At 44.9% G+C, this 22,947-nt stretch overlaps 1 protein-coding gene across 1 annotated transcript in view; it reads right to left on the bottom strand.

Annotated features, from left to right (window-relative positions):
- GOS11 (golgi snare 11) overlaps positions 1–16,674 on the bottom strand; it is a 41,962-nt gene extending 25,288 nt beyond the window's left edge. The window contains exons 1-4 of the mRNA XM_087395580.1: positions 16,495–16,674; positions 13,385–13,612; positions 13,035–13,205; positions 7,782–7,895 (exon numbers count right to left, since the gene is read on the bottom strand). Of these exons, the coding sequence (XP_087251706.1) occupies positions 7,782–7,895; positions 13,035–13,205; positions 13,385–13,612; positions 16,495–16,593 (612 nt within the window). The 5' untranslated portion in view covers positions 16,594–16,674. The remainder of the gene's footprint in view (positions 1–7,781; positions 7,896–13,034; positions 13,206–13,384; positions 13,613–16,494) is intronic.
- Positions 16,675–22,947: the final 6,273 nt, after the last annotated feature.

Here is a 22,947-nt window from a genome sequence, read left to right as displayed (position 1 = left end):
TCGCCAATCGAAGGTTCCCAGTAGATGTGGGAGTGTCCTATGGGGACCTTCCCATACTTACTAGTCTGAGAATCCGAAAGCTTGTGTTCCTACAATAGGAGCACATCTACCCTTCCCACCAAAGTTGGCTAAAGCTCCTGTCTGAGCACCATCTTCCTGGGGCCGCAGGTTCCTGATGAGTGGAACCCGTTGACGTTCCAAGAGATAATGCGTATACTCATGAAGAGGAGAGATGGGCCACAAACAGTTGTCTGCTTGCGGTCGAAGTCGAGGTGGTCGAAGCATGTCCAGTGTGCAGACGAAGGCGCTTCTGTGAAGGTTTCAAGGGAGAGGCCGGATCATCGGACCCATCCTCTAAAACCTTCAGCAGAGGGGAAAGGCCCTTCGTCCCATGGTGGTAAGCTCTCTCTAACCAACTCGAAGCCTCCGCTAGGGAAATACTGTAGAAGCCCGCTACCTCTAAGGTCCTCCAAGGGCAGAGCCCTTCCACGTAGATCCACTCCAGAGGCAGTCAAATGATGACCAAAAGGCGGAATCGTTTGGCGCTGTGGCGCCATCTCAGACGAACGTCACCCTCCTTCCACTGCTGCTGAAGAAGCTCCGCTGCTCTGCTACCAATCCAGTCCTGTACCTGCTCCTGGGACTGATCACGAATCGTCTCCCAAACATTTTCATTCGTCCATTGCTCATTCCCGTCACTAGTGATAGTGAAGGAATAGCTAGGACCATCATGGGGGGCAAGGATGGACACCTTACCCTCCGCCCCCTTTCGGAGGAAGAAGATGTTGATGTCTAGGCATGCAGGGAAGGAGCCAATACTAGCTGCATCCAAGTAATCCCAAGGTCCTGCTCGGTAAAACTCCAAAGGTAGAGCTCTAGGAGCTGCCCTTGGGTGGGGGGACGAAGATGAGGAGTCAGAACCAGAAAGAGGGGTGCTGGCTATCGAAAGAGTTGGAGTGGTGCTGGCTGTCTGCGGAGAAGGGCCTCTCCCCTCCACCGGGCCAGGGGGGATAGGCGCGGAGGAGGTCTGTGCTGGCTTCGGGGCTGCAGGCGGCACAGGCGGATGGGGGGGTTCCCACAGGATCATACTCGAGGGAGAGGGGGGGCTGAAACCAAAGGTGCCGACGGGGGTCCCGTAGGGGGGGGGGGATAGGGGAACCGAGGAGGAGGGGGAGGGAGGGGGGGGCGGGGTGAAGGATGAGGGGGAGGCTGGCCGACCTTCTCCTTCCCTTTCTCCTTCCCCTTACCGGGCTACTGCTGACTGGTGACCACAGGGGTCTCTTGCTAGAGAGGGGGGGCTTTTTTGTTACTGTTTTATTTCCTTCCGTTTCCTTTTGACCTCAGTCCAGCCTTCCCCTTCGGGAGGCAGTGTCGATGCCTGGCAAGGGGGATCCCGAGTTGCCTGGATGGGGGCCATCTGAGGTTCTGTCCTCGTGAAGCGAGAGCAAGAGCGCGCTTGGTGCCCGAAGCCATGGCATCTCAAACACTGATCTGGGCGACCAGTGACCATAATGCGCTACGTCACCACACCTGTGTCCGTCTCAATCTCAAACTCCGAGGGGATACTCTGCGGATCTAGGACTGCCACTTTGACACGTGGCACCCCTTGGGCTGCCACCGCATCAACAAAGCACCATTTAGGTAGTGACAATTTGGGTGCACCATATAGCCACAAAATGGCAGTGCAAAATTGCCACGAAAGACCCATGCAGACATGTCATGACCACAAACAATACACAAAACCATATGTAGTGAGCGGTGCCTCGGCACAAAATGTTTTCTATCTATAGAATACTATAGCAGAAGGTACTTATGTCCACATCACAAGATTCTTGAAAGTTCATTGTAAAGCTCTTGTTTTATCATTGATGCTTGGTGGACCTCTTTGTGATTTTCTGCATCTAGACCCAAGTATTGCAATAGTATGTAGTAAATGTGCTTGCAAGGAATGTAATGATCCAATCTTCTAGACCTAAATAGGAAGTCTTCACAAGTGTAAGATGGAAAAATAGATATGGTCAATGTATACTGAAGCCCCCTCATGCGAGACCTAGTTGTACCAATAATAAACTCCACATTAACCTTAGGCTCCATGTCATTCACCTCACATTCCATAGCCCTTACTGAATCCATCCTTGCTTGCATATCTTTAGGTGTCCTGCATGAGCCAGCCAAAGTGCGCCCCCAAGTCCTTGATGATCGGGCGAAGCTCTGTTGCGAGGCCTGGGAAGATGAGGATAACTGGATGGCGAGAAATGCGAAAGCGGGCATCGAAGTCCGCTTCACTGAAACCCCTATACCATGGGACCATAAGGATGAGCTTCCCACCCACAGAGGTAGGGGACCGTCTGACCATATCGCTCGCAGCCTGTGCTGAGGAGAGCTTAAGCCAAAAGATACCATGTCCCATGAGTGCGACCTCCTCTATGTGGCTGTCCTCAAGGTAAAGGGTGGACTGCAACCAGTCCCTAATGTATGCTCGTGAAGAGGCGTAGCCAATGACTCTCCATAAACGGACGTCTGGGAAAAGTCAGTGGTGGCCTGCTTCACCAAGGAGACCTGATGCTCTGCCAGTGTTATGCGGTAGGCTGAAGGAGGAGGGGGGTCCGTCTGGGCCACCGATTCCAGACTTACGGCCGCCATATCGCACCGACAAACTGCGAAAGCTCCAAAAGGCAGGAAAAGGGAAGTGGCAGAGGCGAGGGAGGGAGGAATGGTGCGGAGGCGGGGGAGGAAAGAGAGAGGGATGGAGGTGTACGAGGAAGCAGGGGGAGGAGAGGCGGTAGAGTAGGGAGAGAATGGCAAGGAGGGGAGTAAAGGAGGAGGGAGGGGGGGTGGTAGCGCGGCGCAGGACAGGGAAGGGGAGGGAGGAGAGGCGAGGGTGTGGCAGCGCGGCGCGAGGGAGGGCGGGAAAGCAAGGAGGAGAGGAGGGAGGGGACCAGGGGGGTGGCAGCGTGGCGCAGAGGTAGGGAAGGGGGAGGAAAGGGGGCAGGGGGGGGGTAGCGCAACGCGAGGGGGGGGAGGCGAGAAAGGATGAAGGGGCGAAGAAGGAAGGAGAGGGGGGGCGGATGGCGGGCAGAGAAGGAGAAGAGGGGGATGGAGGGAGGCGCGGCGGCTGCGAGCAGAGAAGCGGCGGAGAGGGAGGAGGGAAAGGGGAGAGGGGGCCACGCAGCGCGAGGAAGGTAGACGGGAGCGAGGGGAGTGGGAGCATTCGCAAGATCCTGGGGCTGAATATACATGCATAAGATTAGGATTCATTATTACTCCTGAGGGTGTAGAAATGGATCCAAAGAAAGTGGCTGCGATACTATCCTTAGAGTTTAACCGCTTTGCGATCATTCTTGGGATTTGTCCAATTTTATCGAAGGCATATCCTGAAATAGTATCGCCATTTACTGATCTAACCTCAAATAAAGTACCTTTTATATGAGAACAAAATCAACAAGAAAGTTTTAACACCATAAAACAAGCTGTGGTCTCAAAACCCCGGTGTTAAAAATAGTTGATCCCTAGAAACCGTTTTTCCTTGAAACCAATGCAAGTGGCATTGCGGTAGGAGCAGTTCTCCTCCAAGAGGGAAGGCCAATAGCCTTTGAAAGCAAGAAGCTTTCTCCCTCTCAACGAAATTGGCCAACTCATAAATTAGAGTTGTATGCTGCTATCCATGCTCTGAAAACATGGAGACATTATTTATATGGATCAGAGTTTTATGTTGATGTTGATCATGATACTCTGAAACATTTTTGTAAACAACCTGACTTGAGAGGCCGCCAAGCTAGGTGGACAGAACTCATGCAAGAGTTTAACTTGACGATTTGGTACCGAAGAGGAAAGGATAATAAAGTTGCTGATGCGTTGTCACGCATTATGCATAATATGAGTTTTATGGTATTAGAGAGTGCTCCAATGACCGAGATTTAGAAACTCAAAAGGTGGACGAGTTCGTCCAGAGCCTTTGGCCTAAGGCTCATGTATTTAAACCCAGGGGAAAGGGTAACCTGGCATCTATAAAAGGTCAGACTTATGCAAGATATACTATAAGAGATGGTATGCTGAAAAGAAATGGCAAGGCAGTAGTACCTAATCAGAATCTCAGACAATAGCCCATGTGCGGGACATCCAGGAGTGAAGAAAACATATGATCTCGTGAAGCGAGATTTCTTTTGGCAAAAAATGAAAAAACATATTCATGAATATGTGACACGTTGTTTTCGTGTTAGGTAAGTAAGGCAGAGCGGGTGAAGCCACCCGGACTTTTACAACCTTTGGAAATACCCCTAGGTAGGTGGGAGAGCATTTCCATGGACTTTATTGTCAAGTCTGCCTACGACACAAGGTGGATATGATTCTATCCTTGTGGTAGTTGATCGTCTTACCAAGATGGCTCACTTCATTCCAACTAGAGAGTCTGTTAGTACCCCGCAAGTGGCGGATTTGTTTATTAAACATATATTTCGTTTGCATGGATTACCCAAATCCATAGTATCAGACAGGGATGTCAAATTTACCAGTCATTTTTGGACTGCAGTATTTGAGATACTAAGGACTTAGTTAGTGGGGATCATCCAGAAACGGATGGTCAGACAAAAAGAATCAACCAAATTTTAGAGGATATGCTTAGAGCATATGTTTCATTGAGGCCATGGGACAAATGGTTGCCATTGTTAGAATTTGCCTACAATGATAGAAAACATTCCTCTACAGGATTCAGTCCATTTGAGCTGAACTATGGTTATAGACTAGCAAATCCAACTACAATTGGAGTACCTCAGAAAGTGCCTAGTGCCGCAAACTTTGTGGTTCAGATGCAGGAGATGCTAGCACTTGCTAGAGCTAACATCCGCCGAGCTATCAATAGAGCTAAGGCATATGCAGATGAAAACAGATCCATTAGAGAATTTAAGAAAGGAGAAAAAATTTTTCTTAGAGTTCCTTCGCATTCTAAGTCTTTGACTGTAGAAGTGTGCTAAGTTATCACCCCGATATTGTGGGCCATGGTTAATTCTAAAAAGAATAGGCAAGGTGGCCTATAAATTAGAATTACCACAGGGTTGTAAGGTGCACCCAGTGTTTCATGTTTCTCGTTTAAAGAAATTTTGGCATACAGGTGACTTACTAATCGCGGGTGTTGTTTTGTTTCAAGAGATAGAGGATAATGCACGACGCAAACCAACAAGAATCCTGGACCGAGAAACAATGCAAGTGCGCAATCGGAAGATACCCATGGTGTTGGTTGCATGGCATGATTTACCTCTATCAAAAGCTACCTGGGAATCCGTATACCAGTTACGGAGAGTGTTCCCAGACTTTATCATCGAGGTTTTCCCATGTAAAGGATCAATGTTTGTATTATATTTATTTGGGCTTCATGTAAATGGTCAAAGGGATTAATGTCAAGGTCCTTGATGAGGGTGACAAGGCATTGACTAGATGGGTCTAAGGCTATGGTTCTTAAATGCATTAAGTGGAAAATATGCCTAGGGGCAAGTGAATAAATTGATATCCCAAGAGGGGTAGGAAATATGCATTTAAGAGGTACCCTAGAATGAAGACATGTGGCATACTAGATCCATCTAGGGAATTGGGGCTTGGTGGAATATGGTGCTGTTCTGAGAGTTTGCTACCACCAAGATTGGCTGGGAGGAAAATCTAAGTGCCTGCCCCGTGATTGATCGTTGAATTGGAGATATGAAGCAGGTTCAAGTATAGTGATCGTTAAACCGTGCGCGCGGTATGGCTCCGTATGCTACCTTCAGCCAACCCTTGCATGTCATACAAGGGTGATTCACAAACCTTCAACCAGCCCATGCCAATTGTTCCGTACAGCCGCCGCCAATCCGTACACATCTTGCGACACCAAAAAAACATCTGCATCCCCTCCCATGAACTTCCTGTCATGTATCAGCCACCTTACGTGACTTCTTCCTAGGACCTTCCATAGGCTAGCTTGCTAAATGCATCAAGGCATGGGGAAGGCCACGTAGCATTCCCTCTCATTTGCCCCCATTGCCCCATTTTTTACATCCCAACCAATGAATTTGCCCCATGCCCCCTCTAGTGGGGCATTTTAAAGGGCCTAACCAATGGCCAACTTCAACTTCTAAGGTCCTTTGCCCCCTCTTGGGCCTAAACTCCCAATTTACCCCCAAGGCACATTCCCTAGGGGAAATCTTGCATGTCCACACCCCATGCCCTTGCCCCTTAGGTTTCCAAGGTCCTGCCCACATGTAAGTTCAAACTCACGCCCTCGTGACAGATGTTCCCCCTTTCAGTATAGCATGGACGCACCACCTAAGTCCATCCCAGGAGATGAGATCAACAATATCATACGGTTAGATCTCCTCCAACTCCTTACATCTCGGACTTTGGGGGGGGGGGGGGGGGGGGGGGGGGAACGGGAGCTCCCCACCAAGATCCATTTCTATCGCAACCACTTTCTGAGAGTATCAAAGGAGGGATTCATCATCAAACCCTGGTATCTTGAGGACAAAGGAGTTTCACACGCACTGAGGATCGCCACTGGACAGATGTGAGTTTCATCCCATCAGCTGAGAATTGAGACAGGGAAAACCGCAAGTATACCCAAAGAGTAGCAGACCTACATGTTATGCACATTGGGGTTAGTTGAGACAAAGGAGTATTTTCTCTGTGCTTGCCCAACCTACCACTGTCTCTACCTGGAGGGGAGCAGCTTCGGTCCACTCTCACAACTGATCCACTTCCATGATCACGTCTGCATTGGGCTCTATCTGAAGGAAATGCGCCGAGATAGGGAGACACTACTACAGACCAACAAGAGAGCAACAGGAGGCCACAGGAGATGGAGGCTGACCGAACACAATGATGTGTCATAGACTTCTATGCATTTGAGCCAGCAGAGTAGAGGAGGAGGCGCTAGCTGATATGAGAGCAGCTTGGGTCAGTAGAGAGAGCCGACACGGTGCCGCCAAGAGGGATGTAGAGACCCTAAGCGGGTCGGAGAGCGACCAGAGCAAAAGATTGGTTCTTTTCATGGATTTGATTTGGGCGTGAAACAAGAGGAAGACCATACTAAGGCTCAGTCCATTGAAAATCATGGTTGGCTTGCTAGCAAGAGATTCAATATGAAAGCTAACAAAAATCTAAATGCACAAAAAATATATTTGAAAATCTATTTAAACATCTACATCTTGAAGTACCTATGATACAAATGAATGCAGTGCATAAGAACATACAAGCAATGACGAAATATGGCATATACTTGTAAGTAACCTCAACACTAGTTACTCGTGATATGTGGATAAAAGAGATTACTGGTAGATTTTGGTGCATTGGCTAGTCTTGCAATCTGAGATTTATTCCATGCTCACAATATATGAGGGACAAGGAAATTCAGTTAGTGAGGCCTACATCTGGCCCCACGAAGTGTACAGATGTCTCTCTTAAAAATAGTTGGACGAGCAAAACTCTTCTAGTGAATTCGAACAAGAAGAAGACCATACTAAGGCCAAGCTCCTTCAAAACCATAGTTGGCTCTGCTAGCAAGAGCTTCATGGAAGATGAGACAAATCTACATGCACTAAGTGCTATGAATAGCACTAGGGATGCAATAGAGATATGTTGTCATTGATAGCTTAGATTAATTTGCATTTATAACTACAATTACTCAAGTCAAATCTCTTATAGTGACCATAAAGCCATAATGCATTAGCAAACAAAAGATTCAGCAGTTTCACATTCACTTACAAATCAAATATTCAGCAGTTTCACATCCGCTTGAAAGCAAAGTAAAAATAGCTTACACTAGGAAGTTTAGCCCCAAGCGTATTGATCTTTGTGCCGATATCATTAAACAAAAAATGCTGAGTTGTGAGAGTATTGAATGCTGCATGTGCCTGAAGAATTACACCATCCACCTGCAAATGTGAACACGTTGATCAGAATTAAAATCCTCCCTCCTTACAAGGAAGCCACATATTTTAAGGAGCTGTAAACAGTTTCTCTGATATGTATTCCCATGATATCATCATGCAAGTACAGTCTCTATAACTCTTACATTAAAGTAGGTGTTTGTGGAGAACACACATTATCAGTCTTTATACTTCAAACAAGGCCCAGCCAAACTCCAATCAAAGGGTGATTACTGATTTATTTCAGTCAGATAGTACGGACTAGTAGTCCCAAGGGAGATGAGTAGCTGAGACCCAGAGAGAGACACGATTGACCCAGAGGTTTCTCAGCTTTCACATTTGAGTCAATTGCTTTGCTGAAAAGTAGCCAATGGATGGTTTGCGATAATATTGCAACTACGCATTGACTGCTACGAGTGACTCTAGCTAACCAATGATTTGTATTAAAAACCGAGCAAACAGTAAAATAAGGCTACAGTTCTCCAGACCATCCATGTGATACTTCGTTGGATGCCTGTAATGAGTTAACACCTTGGGAAAAAAGGTTTTACAGCAGTCCACAAACAGCCCTGTGGACACCTCAGTTGTAAACCTTTTTAAAGCTCAATCAAAACTTCCTACTATTGAACAAAAAGGGGGGGGCAACGGTTCAGCTTTTCATGTTTTGCATCCCAAAAGAAGGGCGTTTGTCAAATGTTTTCTATCCATGAATGTAAATTTTCCAAAAGCCTCCTTTTTATCCCTTCATCCCCATCCCCCCTTTTTTTTCACCCCTTCAAAAAGGGTGCCTCTAAAAACTGCAAACACCTCCAACACTTTGCACAACCTTGGTTGATACAAATAACATTGTTAGAAGTCAATACTAAACTAGTGGTTCATCATGACGTTTGCCTTGAGGTACACTTGATGTGGCCTTCATTATGTATCATAATGACGCTAACCATTTTGACTGCAAATTAAATTTACTAATGAGTATTACTAGTTTTGTAGTGAGTCTTTAGCTCAATAGTAGATTTATGGGTAGAGAAATTTGGCAAGGACAATAACCATGGTTATTAAGTATGGTAAGAAGGAGCCTTAGATTCAATATTATGGAATTAAAATATGATGTGGGTTTGCATGAAAACCCTTGCATGGTAATTACCGCTATAGTTGCCATCTTTCTTTTGCTCGGTTTCATGAAATGCTTAGCAACTTAAGGCTGGCCTCAAGGTCAGCAGTAGGCATAGATGGTCTCTGCATTGGGCAATCCTTACAAAGGTGATCCACCCCGCAGCTGGTGCGGTTGCATTGGATGAAGTTGCAGCTGGCACGGGTTGGCTGTCCTTGTATGGAAAATCCTTCAGATAATGATGTCCTTGGCATTATAACAAGTGACTTGATGATTAGCCGTTCCCTTATATGGACACTCATTCTCTCTTGGGACCCTCACATGTATAGCACTGCATGGGTGGTTTTCTTGTCAAGGTATTCATATCTCTAGCCTTTTGAGAGATAGAGGCCTTTTGGCTGAGATATATTGATCGTCTTGCATAACATAATGACTTATAAAACTGGACTGATTCACATTATTATCATATTGGGAATAGTCAATTCCAGTAAGGGTAGGATCAGAGTCTTTCCAATCACTCGGCAGTTCCTCTACCAAAACCGGGTTTATAGGAGTGATCCCCTATGGGGTGGGTTGAGGGGACCTTTGTTAGAAAATACCCAACAGAGGGTACATGCAGCGGAAGACTTATAGTAATGCCCAGGAGCTCACACAATGTGGTGTTGGTGTGGAATCACAAACTTCTTTACTTATGTGTGTGGAATCACAAACTTCTTTACTTACGTGTGGAATCACAAACTTCTTTACTTATGTGCATTCAATAGATGTGCAGACTCATCAATAGACAATGAACCGGCCAGATAGAGAAACCACCAAAATATATATTTCCGTCCAAAACTATGGACACAATACGAGAGAGATAGATCCAGAGTCCCACCAATGGTGTGGTCCTCTGATCTAACCACAAGGTCCTTCTCCAATCTGCTAGCTATCTCTAGACTCGAGTCTGCGTGCTCCACCTGGAGCTTCTGTAGACTTTCTGTCCTTTGACCTCAGCTCCTTGCTGCCCTAGAAGACAGCCAAGGTCTCGACCTCACACTTGAGCTAAGTCTGCAGCAACACTGGTACTCCTTTAGCTTCTGGATGTAGGCCCCAAGGGTTGTGCTCTGCTGCTCCTTTCTGCTCTGCTGGAAGCTGCATTGCTGGATGAATAATGGGGCATGAAGCCCCTCCTTTTATAGGCCTATGGGCCTGTCAAAAACCCGACCAGTCTGTCCCAATCTGGGCCGACTGGACAGACCAGGTTGGCTGGCCCAACCGACCTGGTTGGCTCAGCCCAACCAGCCCTTTAAGGGCTCACAAAACTAGGGCCCTTGGCCCACACTTCTAGGGCTTTTGGCCCTCCAATCAAGGCAGGGGCCCAGCCTATATAAGGCATGCCACTGCCCACTGGCAGCCCCATTTGCTGCTCTACCAGGCCCCATGCAGCCCCCTACACCTGCGCTCCTGACCTGCCATGTCAGCGCCTGTTTACCCTGTTCTCCTGATCTGCCACGTGTGCGCCTCAGCTCTGTACTATTCCGTACCGTTGCTGATGTCATCCGTGGTCTCTTCTCTTGGGCCCCTACTGCTGTCCTCTGCTCTGCCTTATGCTCCTGCAGATCAGCCAGGTACCCGCCTCTCTTCTTTTGGGGCACACCCTGCCCTAGGTCTCCCTCCCCCACGCTCTCCTCATTTGGGGGCTTACAGATGGGGAGGTGACCTTTCCAACAACCTTGACATGTATAGCACAGAATGGGTGGTCTTCTTGCCAAGGTATTCATACCTCTAGCCTTTTGAGAGATAGGGGACGTTTGGTATACTAGGATATACTGATCATCCTGCATAACATAATGACTTATAAAACCGGACTGATTCACATTATTATCATATGGGGAATAGTCAGATCAAAGTCTTTCCAATCACTAGGCAGTCCCTCTACCAACACCTAGTTTATAGGAGTGATCCCCAATGGGGTGGGTTAAGGTCCCAATACAAGCGGGGGTAGCGGAAGATTTTCAACCCTAAATTGCCCTTGATTGGCAAGTGTGGCTCCTTGTACTACTAAGTAGCCTTGGTTGGATGGATTTGACAGTGTAAGAAAAGTTAGTTGTGGCCTTTGTTGGTTGGGCTAGGGAATTGCCTTAAGGTCACACCATCATGAAGTGTCGTGGTTTCCCTTAGCGTGCACAATGGGCACAATGGAGCGACAGCATGGCCCTAAGGCAGGGGCACTCATCAAAGGGATGATTCCCTGTGCAGATTCGACACCACATTGCCATGCCTTAGATATAGGTGAGGATTATTGGGAACTTCCTTTGTTGCTCCCCCTTTCCACTGTTGACTCAACTGGTTTAACAAATTTGTAGCCAACTCTTCTATGTTTAGTAACCCCCTTAGAGGTCATGGTCACCTCTTCAGCTTCAGGGTTTCTGACACATCAGACAAGGTGAACAAAGACTTTTGAGATTTCTCCTTCATACTATTGCTCAAGTGTATCACAGTTTTATTGCGCAGCTCAAACGATGTGGGGTTCATTGCAAATAAATGGTCATGAAGCTTAGAATCCCATAAACCTACAAGGAAACATGGCAACAATTGTGCGTCACTCATTCTCTCATGAGATTTGGATATCGAGTTTAGGTGCTTTATCCTAGCGATGTAGTCGCAAAGGGATGAAGAAAGCTAGAGTACATGACTCAATAGGCCAGACATGAGGACTGCAGACATACCCTCTCTTTTCGAGGTAGGGAGACAGACTATTGGAGTGGCAATAGCACATGTCAAACAGTGGGCTACTTCATGGAGACACAAAAGAGGAGGGAGAGCATCAACAGCAATCCATCACAGATATTCTTCCTTGACGCCAGCACTCACCAGCAGAGCCATTGTTAAACGAGGTCTTCTCGTCTCTCCTCAGTCGCCCGCTAGAGTTGGTCCCATAGACAACACAGAGGTCTAGTCACTCAGATGAATAGCTGACCGATTGGTAGACTAAGGGCACCTTGTTTCCCCTTTGTTGGGTTTTCCTTCTCTTGCTGCAGCAGCACGATGCACCTAGTTTTTTTTCATCACAGACATCAGCCTTGGGTATGGGTGCTTGTCTACTGGCCCCCCCACCCCTAGCTTTCATTGTATCTGGTTTTTCACTCTCATAGACCCTTTGGTCTTTCGTAGACGTTAATAAACTTTCTTTCTGTCTGTCTCAAAAGTTCAAGATACAACTAATGTACTCAGCATGGGATAGTTTAAAAGACTAGAATTAAAATGATGAGGCCATCTTTGGACAGCAAGATCAAACTATTTCCACAGATAGCACACCCAGTAGACATGGAAGCTACAAATCCTATGACAAGTGAAACTACATGCCAGAACAATGGAGTAGAGTGGACTGAGCAGAAATACTGGCAAAATGCTCATGTATAGAGATATGAGATATAGAATGATGACAGCTATTTTGCAGTCAGCAGGGCTGCAGTTTTGTAACCTTTGGTGTGAGATCACTCTTTGTTGAATGGATCTTGTTGAATCTCAAATGTAAGATCACTCTTTCTCACATGCAACTCGTTGGAGATCTCCAATGGACATTCATGCTATCACGTCATATCATTTTGTTCGGTGCTACATCCCGTACTAAGGATCACCTTGCTGAAATGACAGTTCAGAAACACATAGGGAAGACCTTTCGAAAGGATTGAGGGCTAAAATAGATAGATCAGTTTCTAAAACATCCAGAACCTGTTCATATTAGCCATGAGCTAGAGACGACGGGACTGGCTAATCACACATTATGACATGTTATGTGCTATCGAGTGTACAGAGTTCCCAATGAATACCCTTATTATCCTAGAAAGCCCTGAGCAATGGATATATTATCATAGCAGATCCACTACCCTCTTAGCCTGCCAAATCCTTCCACATACAGTTGGCCATCCAGGAAGCCTTAGTTGACAATGCATGATGTATGCTATGGTAGCTTTAAGTAAAGCGACTTCCTCCCATGTGCCCAATTTTGTCAAGATAAAGCTTGGCTCATTAAAAAGAATAGACTATACCTGAGCAGTTGATTTCTGCAAAAGTCGTTGCTCGTTTAGCAGAGCTTGGTGTGAGTTAGTAGATGGCCTCTTTTGGGAAACGTCCTTTTTCTCTTCTCCACTGCTGAAGTTTTCAAGTAGCTTCTCATGCTCTCTTTTTGCTTTAGCAACTGACCGAAGTCTTTGAAATTCCTGCCACAGGTAAACATTGAATATACAGAAATGCTGCTTTTATATATCAAGGCTGTGATTGACAATATACAGATTCATATAACAGGTGAAAACCACTATACTGCTTGTTCCAGACATTCTTCAACATGAAACAATACCTACTCGCCACCAAAACAAAACCCATTTGTAGGATATCTCACCTGATTAAGCTCATTTACAATGTCCTTATGTCGAGCAAGAGTGTGAGAAAGTACGTCTGAACCAGCAGAAGACACCCACAACTGCATCCGAAAATTTATCTGTTGCAAATTTTCGAGTGATATCTCCAGTTCATTTTCCAATGTGCCTTCTGCATCTCCTCCGGGAAGACTGATGGCCTTCCTGAAAGATGACAACTTTGCATCCAACTCACTTTCCAACTTCCTGGCCTGTTAACATACCATTTATGTACTGTAAATATTAATGCATGAAAACAATTACCAGCCCCAATGATAGTTCTGATCAAAAGGCCCTCAATGAATATACAGATTACCTACATGTATTGGCCTACATTACCTTTTCAAGGCACGTCACGACTGTCTAAGAAAGCAAAATATCAATTCTTGATGATTCCCTGAAAACATGCACGTATGTTATGTATGTCTATGAAGGTGTGCACGTATGGATGAATGGACAATGGCTAGGATGGATGGGATGTACATTTGCATAAATATTGTTATGTAGTACCTGTATAAATACTATGAGATCCGAGGCTGCTATCCAGAGATGGCTTCGGACTCCTCTCTCGATTCCTCTTCTATCCACACCAGACATGCCTGGCCACCTTCATTCGTGAGGCAATGAGGCACAGAGAGCGCTAACTAAGATCACAGACACGGAGACAAGACACACACATAGACTCATCTTAGAGTATGATTACGGAGGTCTTCCAGCCAGATCACACAGACCACCAAATTACAGGCGGTTGGCAAGGTAGAGATCCAGAGCCAGCAACATGACACACTCAACAAAGGGCAGACATACAAATCATGCTTGGGGACATCCCATCCATATTTAGGACCAGAGCATGATCGGCATGGGTTACCGAGGCCCTTCTTAGACGCAGAGCCATCGCCAAGAGGCCACATCCGCAGATAGCTGCCAGCGTTCTATCTCTCACCTCATGCCAGTACAGCTCCCTACCACCATCGGGCCTCTCACTCCCCTTTTGGGGGCCTTGACTCATGTATCTGATGTATCTGACCAAACTTGACATTGGATTTGATTCGATATGATGATGATGATGATGTTATGACTATGTAGTACTGAGCATTTAGCATGCTCGCAGTCTCATAGACCCATCCGTCGTAGCCCGTCTGCATGCCTCTCGTCGTAGCCCGTCTGCACATCTTGTTGTAGCCTTCCATCTACTCTTGTCGTAGCTCGTAGCCCTAGACCTAGCCCTAGCCGCCTCCAACCCTAGCTCTAGCTTTAGCCACTGCCACCCCCTAGCCTTAGCCCTAGCCACCAATGCCATCAACCCTAGCCGCCGACAGCAGCGCCCTAGCTGTCAACCCTAGCCACCGCCCTAGTGTTAGCGTTAGCTGGCCCTCAGCCATTCCGTCATATCAGAAGGTTATGGGGACAGCAGAGATAACCTGAAAAATCTGCTGGAGCAGCCTCTCTCTCTCTCTCTCTCTCTCTCTCTCTCTCTCTCTCTCTCTCATGTATTGAGACGGGTCCCATGGGTCATTTTTGGGCCCCCCCAAGGACGTTAATAGAGATTCAGAGAGAATTGCTAGTAAGAGTTATGAGGTGTATGCAAGTACTCAGGACAGTTCTGGATGCCTATTGCTTGATGTGGAGAAAGCAGAGCCCATTAGGACTCATGCGTGGGTTAATGATGCCAAAGTTTTTGGCAGGTATCTTGTTTCGTGTAGAAACATACTTTTGGTTTCTTCAAGAGATAGGCCACATGCAAGCAGTGGATTTTTTGCGGAGGGCACATGTTTGGTACAGCCTCGTTGCTGAATAGGCAAGGGTCAAGAATCTATGCTTGAGATGGAAAGCATCCCTGGAACCCAGAGAGGGATGGTGCACGTGTGACTGTCATAGTGTTTGTTGTGTTTTGATGCGAATTCTCTTCTGGAAGAAACAGGTTGATGTTTCAGGATGCGTGCTACCCATAGGGTGAGAGACTATAGGTTGTGGCAGTCCTGGACATTGGAAAAAGGCTCCTGTATGCTTTCCTTTTCAGCTCATTGTATCTGGGTTTTTTGTCTAAGAGGCCCTTTGGTCTTTCGAAGACTTTACTAAACTTTTTTCTTTCTTTCTCTCTCTCTCATTGAAGTGGCACTTCTAAAGGCAAGTAGTTCCAATTTGGTTTTGGAGCTATCAGCATTTATAGGAGCAACAGCATTTACAGGAGCAACAGGTGCTGCAGCAATAGGTAGCAGCACCCACAGCTCAGGATGTATCACCATTGACAGCGAGTTTCCCCAAAAAGTGTTCAGACAGAAACGTAGCAGACGAAACCAATGGTTACCCAAACATTCGTTTATCTGGCCAAGAAAAGCTTCCACAGATGACTTACCTCCAGAATGCTGGGAGCATTCCCAAGGTGTCTTTCAGGGACTTCCAGGCATGTTTTTAGATCAACACTCTGACTGGCTCTAGAAACTCAATGATGGGGTTAATTGTGACAAAACTTGAGAGGCAAAAGATACAAATGCTTCAGAGATCAAGGACACGTATGGGATGATGCTTAGACAATGAATTCAGCTGTCCATGCACTCCTAGATGAGGCAAAGACTTTTGAATTCCTCCAGGAATTAAAGTGCCCAGGTCAGTTTCCGTTGACACAAGTCAAGGGATTGCTGTAATTTGCCACAAGGTAATCCCACGTCAGCCACCGGCGACTGATACGTGAGTCCGTCAGCATCGTTGGGTCCATTAGTCAGCAATCGATATTAGTGGGAATAAGTAATGGATGCCTTAATCTTTTCGTATTTGGTCTTGTAAGCTGAGTAAATTGGACACGTGGATCCCACATGTTTGAGTAGCTGGATACTATATTGCGCGTTCAGCGCTTAGCGGAGCGGAGCGATGCATGTTCTAGCCACCATGAAACCCGTCAAATAACGGTGGGAGATCTGACGTTAATTTCGAGAAGAGAGAAGAGATCAACAGCTTTTATCTCATCTGAATCCCCGTGAAAACCTCCAACAATATTTTCTGCTGAGATCGGCAAGCTCCATGTAAACCGCCACTTAACAAATTTTGCTATGGACTATGAAAGGAAAATGGCAAGATCCCAGAAAAAGAAATGTACCTGTTTGCGCAGGCCATCCCAGGATTCGTGATCCATGATGACGACGACGATTTCGTTTCGAAAGACTCTTTCCAGGCGCACAACACACTTTTGATGCATCCAAACATGATTAACTTCGATTAGAGCTTTGATTAACTTTGCCTGTGGTCTGATTAACTTTGGGCCTAAAGTATTGACCCATCCCTGGACACCGCGGCAGCCTAGTGCCAAAAAGGGTCGAAAAAACCCCAAAAAAAGAACCCATAGTTCATATACCTACATTACACCATATCCAAAACTAGTTGGGTTAACACACCTAAATTTGGTTTTTGTGATAGAGTAATAACTAGTCACACAAAAAAGAAATATTGTGTGTTACTCAAAAATACAATTCTTAACAAAGAATGTTTGTCTACAATAAATAGGCAAGTTTCTTAATAATGTTTACTCATATAAACACTAGTATAAATAGGCAAGTTTCTTAATAATGTTTACTCATATAGAAGAAAACTACACTCATATAAAGTGAGATGTGTCTCTTCCATTAGCCTCATTGCTTGGTTTTCAAATACCCACCATATGAGTTTAGCATATACAAATCTTAATGCATGTCTTTGCCATACTATGGATCTTGTTTTAGCAATAAGGCATCTACCAACTATAGTGCATGGATGTATCATTTGGAAGGTTGTTATTTGTTTGCAATCTTTAATGAATTTAGAGAAGGTGTTGTGCATTCAATCGTCTTGGTTCTTGTGCAACTTACATGCAATCCATTGCCTTTGTGCTTCCTATTTGCTACTATTTTAGTTGTTTCATATCATCTTCTCTCTCCAATTGTCAACCCCAATGGGACAACACAGCCGGTTCCCATAAAGTTTTGCAAGATAGAATGAAGAGAAGGAAAGGATAAGAAGAAACAATGGAATTCCGCATTGGCATATGGCCCAAGTGCTTGTAAAAGGAGAAATATGGAAAGTGGTAAGGAGGATTAGGGTTGGCCTCCCTTCAAAAGGTGCTATGTATAAAAGGTAGAAAGTTTGACTTTGGTCTTCAGTTCTATACATGTAAGATTGAGAAATAGAAGACCTCCCTCTTTTTCAAGGAAGTGTTGCCTATGTTTCTCTTGCTCTTGCCCTTGTGAATGCCTCTCACCCCCTTTCCCCCTTCTTGCTTCATGCTTCCCCTTCCCTCTCCCTTCTCATTGCCCTCTCCACCTTCCCTCTCCCCTTCTTCTCCCCCCTTCTTTGTTTGAGCATTCATATTGCTACAACTCCAGAAGCCATTGGAGTGACACTCTTGGACTGCATGTGCTTCCATTGCTCCCACAAGGACTAGTAGGAGGAGAGTTCCCTCGGCATACCTCAAGATCCCTATGACACGTGAGTCATTGCCAGGGACCACACATTTTTGGCAATGTGCTTTCAAGGCATGTAAGGATTTTAACCTACTTTCCTAGGTGTGAAATCAAGACATGTACAATGTGGTAACTTTGAAATTGTGATAGAGTATGTTAATCCCTTGGAAATCGAATCAATTTTGTGAACGTGGATCACATGCACCTCATTTGGAATAATAATGCTCTCTCTTGCAACCTCCCCATTCTCTTTAACTACCTTCTATACCATCTCCTCCTCTTGCATCACATGTTGCACTCTAAACTATTCTTTGAAGCCTTCTCTTTTGTGTCATTGGTGTGATTGTATCCAAAACCTCTTGAAATTGTTCATCATCTAGTGCTTCCATGACAACACCCTCATTTGCAAGCAACATATCCATCATCAGATCTTGTGTCATTGTGACCTATATGTTTTTGCAAGATGCATTTGCATTTAGCCTAGCTCACATTGAAACCAGATCATTTACTTGCAATTAGTTTGCATGACTATTCCCTTTCTCAACAAGATGATTGTGGAATCCAACATGTATTGCACACCTTGTCATCTTCACTCTTTCATAAAGCAAGCAATAATATAGAATAGCATCACATGGATAAACACCCTCTGGGATCTTTGAACAATGCCTGTAGGCAATTGATCCTAAGGCTGCTGGACCTATTGGACAAAGGATAGGAGGCGGCCTCTTGAGCTTTCCCTTCCATTGTGTATCCTTCAAAACATCTGTTCAATTGAGATAAGGACGTTCAACATCATAGCATCTCAAGTATCCTAAACATCTACTCATCCTAACAACACCATTGAAAAAGTTTTGAGAACATGTAGAATATTTTATCCACACATGATGGTCTGCATTCAGCTCCATTCCAGACATTAGAGATCCATTAGGCAAGGGGGGGAACTCAAAGATAACGTAACCATCATAAGTCTATGGAAGTTCACTAACCCTCTCAACCCAAACTGCTAAAGATAGTTCCACATGAAGAGAACTATTCAAAGGCATCTTTTCTATCTTAAATATTTCTTAATGACCCCCCCAAGTCAAAATAACACTATTCACTTCAGCAATTTGGAAGTCACTTTGATTACCTCTCCTTCTAATCACCTCAACTCTGAAGGAAGAATCTTGTTTGCCATTGATATTGTACCGTTTCATACCATCCTCCAATTCCACAAATGGAAGCACAACAACAATGTCATCCTCTCCAATCTCCTGATGAAGACTAATCTCCTTGTCCACTAGGTGAAAGTGTTCTTTAAAGTCTACCAGTGAAACTTCCAATAAACAGGTGTTGTAACAAATGCACAATGTTCCAGCTTCTCCAAATCGAATGAACACAGATGCAGGCATGGTTCAATGTTCCTTAAGAAGTAGACACATGAACATATAGACAGAAAAGATGGCAAAAGAAAGGTTGGCACCACCTACTATGAGAACAGATTTGTTAACATGTAGGTAGGAAAGGAGACAAAATTGAGGACGAGCTAGAAGAGCGTGCACAAACGAAGAGACAAACACATGAAGAAGTTGATAGTAGAGGATGCAACAGTAAAAGATATTGCAATAGTGTGAGCACACAACGGAAACCTACGAGAAGGGAGAGAAGGAGCAAAATAGGAGCCAGGAGTTTTGGTGGGTGCAGATCATCCTGATCTTCTATGTCATTCATATATATACCCCTATATACATATGTGTTTGAGTATTGTACATAACCAAGGTTAAGGCACAGTGGCCTTTAACTCCCACAACCTCCCACTTAAAGGCCAATGTGCTTTTAAGGGAGTACAACCAATGGACATACTATCCAATGCCCATCAATACACAACAATACTCAAACCACTAACTAGGTAGACTCTTCGTCAGCATATATGAAGGGTTACCATCTGTATGAACCTTGACACTCTCTATGGGCTTTGTCCTCAAGTACCTCCCTGATGAAATGGTATCTGACCTCAATGTGTTTGGTCTTTGCATGAAAGACTGAATTCCGTGCTAGTTAAATGGCACTCGTGGAATCACTATGTAATGTCGGTACACCTGTATGAATACTCAAATCTCCCACTAGCTGATCAAGCCATATAGCCTCCTTGCAACCCTTTGTGTAGCTGCGACATACTCAACCTCTGTGGTAGACAAAGCAACGCACTTTTGTGCGCAAGACATCCACGACACTTCACCACCTGCAAAGGTGAACACATAACCAAAAGTGGATCTCTTGCTATCCACATGCCTTGCATAGTCTGAATTTGTGTACCCAAGTACATGCATCTCTTCTCTGCCAAATCAAATGCACATCACCCTTAATGTATCTCATGGTGCACTTAACTGCCTCTCTTTCTTGGATTAGCCATATACCAGCTAACAACTCCCACTACAAATGCAATGTCCGGTCTAGTAGCTATCATAGCATACATAAGACTCCCCAATTGCTGATGCATAAGGAGCCTTAGACATCATGGTCCTCTCCTCATCTGATTTGGGACTATCTGCCTAGCTTAGTTTCACATATGGAGGCAATGGAGTACTTACTGCCTTCGCCCCCTCAATTTCACATATGGAGGCAATGGAGGCAATGGAGTACTTACTGCCTTCGCCCCCTCCATATTGAAATGCTGCAACACTTATGTAACATACTCCTTCTGTGCATACCAAAAATATGACCTGTAGGTCCCAAATCCTTCATGTCAAAGGACTCATGCAACTTGGCCTTCAATGCATCCAGCTCATAAGTGTTCTTGCTAGCCAATAGCATATCATCCACATAAAGTGCTAGGAGTATCAGGCTATTATCCTTAGCCCTTTTAGTGTAGAGGCAGTGATCAATCTCACTTCTTCTGAAACCCTGGGACCAAATGAAAGCATCAAACTTTTGATACCATTGTCTAGGCGCTTGCTTAAGGCCATAGAGACTCTTTTCCAACTTGCAAACCAAATGCTCTTTGCCCTTTTCTTCAAAGCCTTCTGGCTGTACCATGTAAATTTCCTCTTGTAGATCCCCATGCAAGAAAGCTGTCTTAACATCCATCTACATAAGCTCCATATCCTCTACTGCCACAAAGTCCAAGTACACATCTAAGTGTGGCCATCTTCACAACCGGAGAGAAGATCTCATCAAAGTCCACACCCTTCTCTTTCTTGAACCCTTTAGTAACCAAATGGGCCTTGTACTTAGGCACATCATCACCTGTGACCTTCATCTTGTAGACCCATTTACATGGTAATGATTTTTTTCCATGTGGCAAAGAAACCAAGTCCCAAGTCTTATTCTTCATGAGTGAATTCATTTCTGATTGCATAGCACACTCCCACTTGTGTTGATCCTCGTGCATAGCCTCTCTGTAGCAAAAAGGCTCCCCGTAATCAGAAAGCATCACATAATTTGTTCCTAGAACAAATCTCTCAGGTGGTCCAGACACTCTAGATGATCTTCTCAAGGGTATTTCAGCTTGTTGTCCCACCTACATATCAGCCACATTTGGCTCATCATTTCCACCAATAGATGATCCATCATCTACCCTTGATTGTGTATATGTGGGGGGAGTACTTGGTGGCACCATTTCTTGCACATTCAGTGCATGGACAGCTTTTTGTCTATCAACATATGCGGGTGCACATCCTGGAACATGATTCTCCTCATTCCCACATCCCTCATGGGTGTCTTATGCATCTTCTTCTCATTGAAGACTACATCATGGATTTGTATGATCTTCTTTGCCTTTGGATCCCAGAGATGATAGCCCATCTCTCCACTTTCACCATAACCCAAAATGATGCATTTCCTAGTCTTAGGATCTAGCTTCTTCCAAAGCTCCTTTGGCACATGTGCATATGCCTAACACCCAAATATATGCCAATGAGAGTAAGAGGGCTTCTTGCCACTCCATGCCTCTTTAGGAATACCACCATCCAAACTCTTACTAGGTGACCTATTGAGATCACATGCACTGCAGTCTTCATTGCCTCAGCCCAAAAATCACTAGAAAGACATGCATTGGAAAGCATACATTGCAACCTTTCTTGAATGGTGCGGTTTATATGTTCTACAATTGAATTTTACTCTAGAGTATGAGAGGACATGAGCTCCGCTCTTGATCCCACGTATATCATAAAAATGCTGAAAGTCATGGGAAAAATACTCTCCACCATTGTCAATCTGTAGGCATTTAAGCGTTTTATCTGACTGATTTTCAACAAAGCCATCCATTTTTGAAATCTTTCGAGCTATAGCATAAGCCCATACTTTCCTAGTTGCATCATCAATGAATGTCACATAGTATTCAGCCCCACTTAATGATCATGGACCACATGTGTCTGAATGTACCAAATCAAGCGTTTCAACCTCTTTCTTATATTTAGTTTGCTTCCCGTAGAGACAATGCTCACAAAATTGAAAGTTAGAAAAACTCAAATGCGGTACATAACCCAAATGGCATAAGAGTTTTATTCCATTCTGGCTCATGTGCCCCAAGCGGCAATGCCACAAAGAAGTACTTGGTTACACGGGTATTGCAACAACATGATCAGACACCCCTGATACATGTAAGGGATACGATGTCCCACACTTGGCACCTCTTGCCAAAACCAAAGAGCCCTTCTAAATTTTCCAACTCTGAAAACAAAAGGTGGCCTGAAAACCAGCATCATCTAGCTGACGCGCTGAAATAAGACTCTTGGTCAGCTTAGGCACATGTCTCACATTTTTCAAAACAAATGCAAACCCATTTGCAAAAGAAAACTTTTTGTCACCTGCTCCCACTATGTCACATGCATAGTTATTTCCAAGATGCACACAACTTGTCTTTCCACTATCATAAGTGGAGAACCATTCCCTACGGGGAGTAACATGGAATGAAGTACCAGAATCCAAAATCCAATCCTAGGAATATGCATCATTTGAAGTGGTAAGCAAGTTTGCAGGTAGCAGACTAGACATTAAGAGAATATCATTGTCACTGTTATTAGTGATGATTGCATTGATCTCATCGATCTTCACTTTTACTTTATCCTCCCTTGGACTCTCTTCCTTTTTATTTGCATCCCAATTTGCATTCTTTTTCTTATCCTTTTGCTCTCTTT

The sequence above is a fragment of the Dipteris shenzhenensis genome, chromosome 24 (assembly GCF_047967505.1).
Source record: "Dipteris shenzhenensis isolate YYH24624 ecotype China chromosome 24, Dip_SZ_1.0, whole genome shotgun sequence".
Lineage (NCBI taxonomy): Eukaryota > Viridiplantae > Streptophyta > Polypodiopsida > Gleicheniales > Dipteridaceae > Dipteris > Dipteris shenzhenensis.
This window is presented reverse-complemented; position numbering and strand designations above follow the sequence as displayed.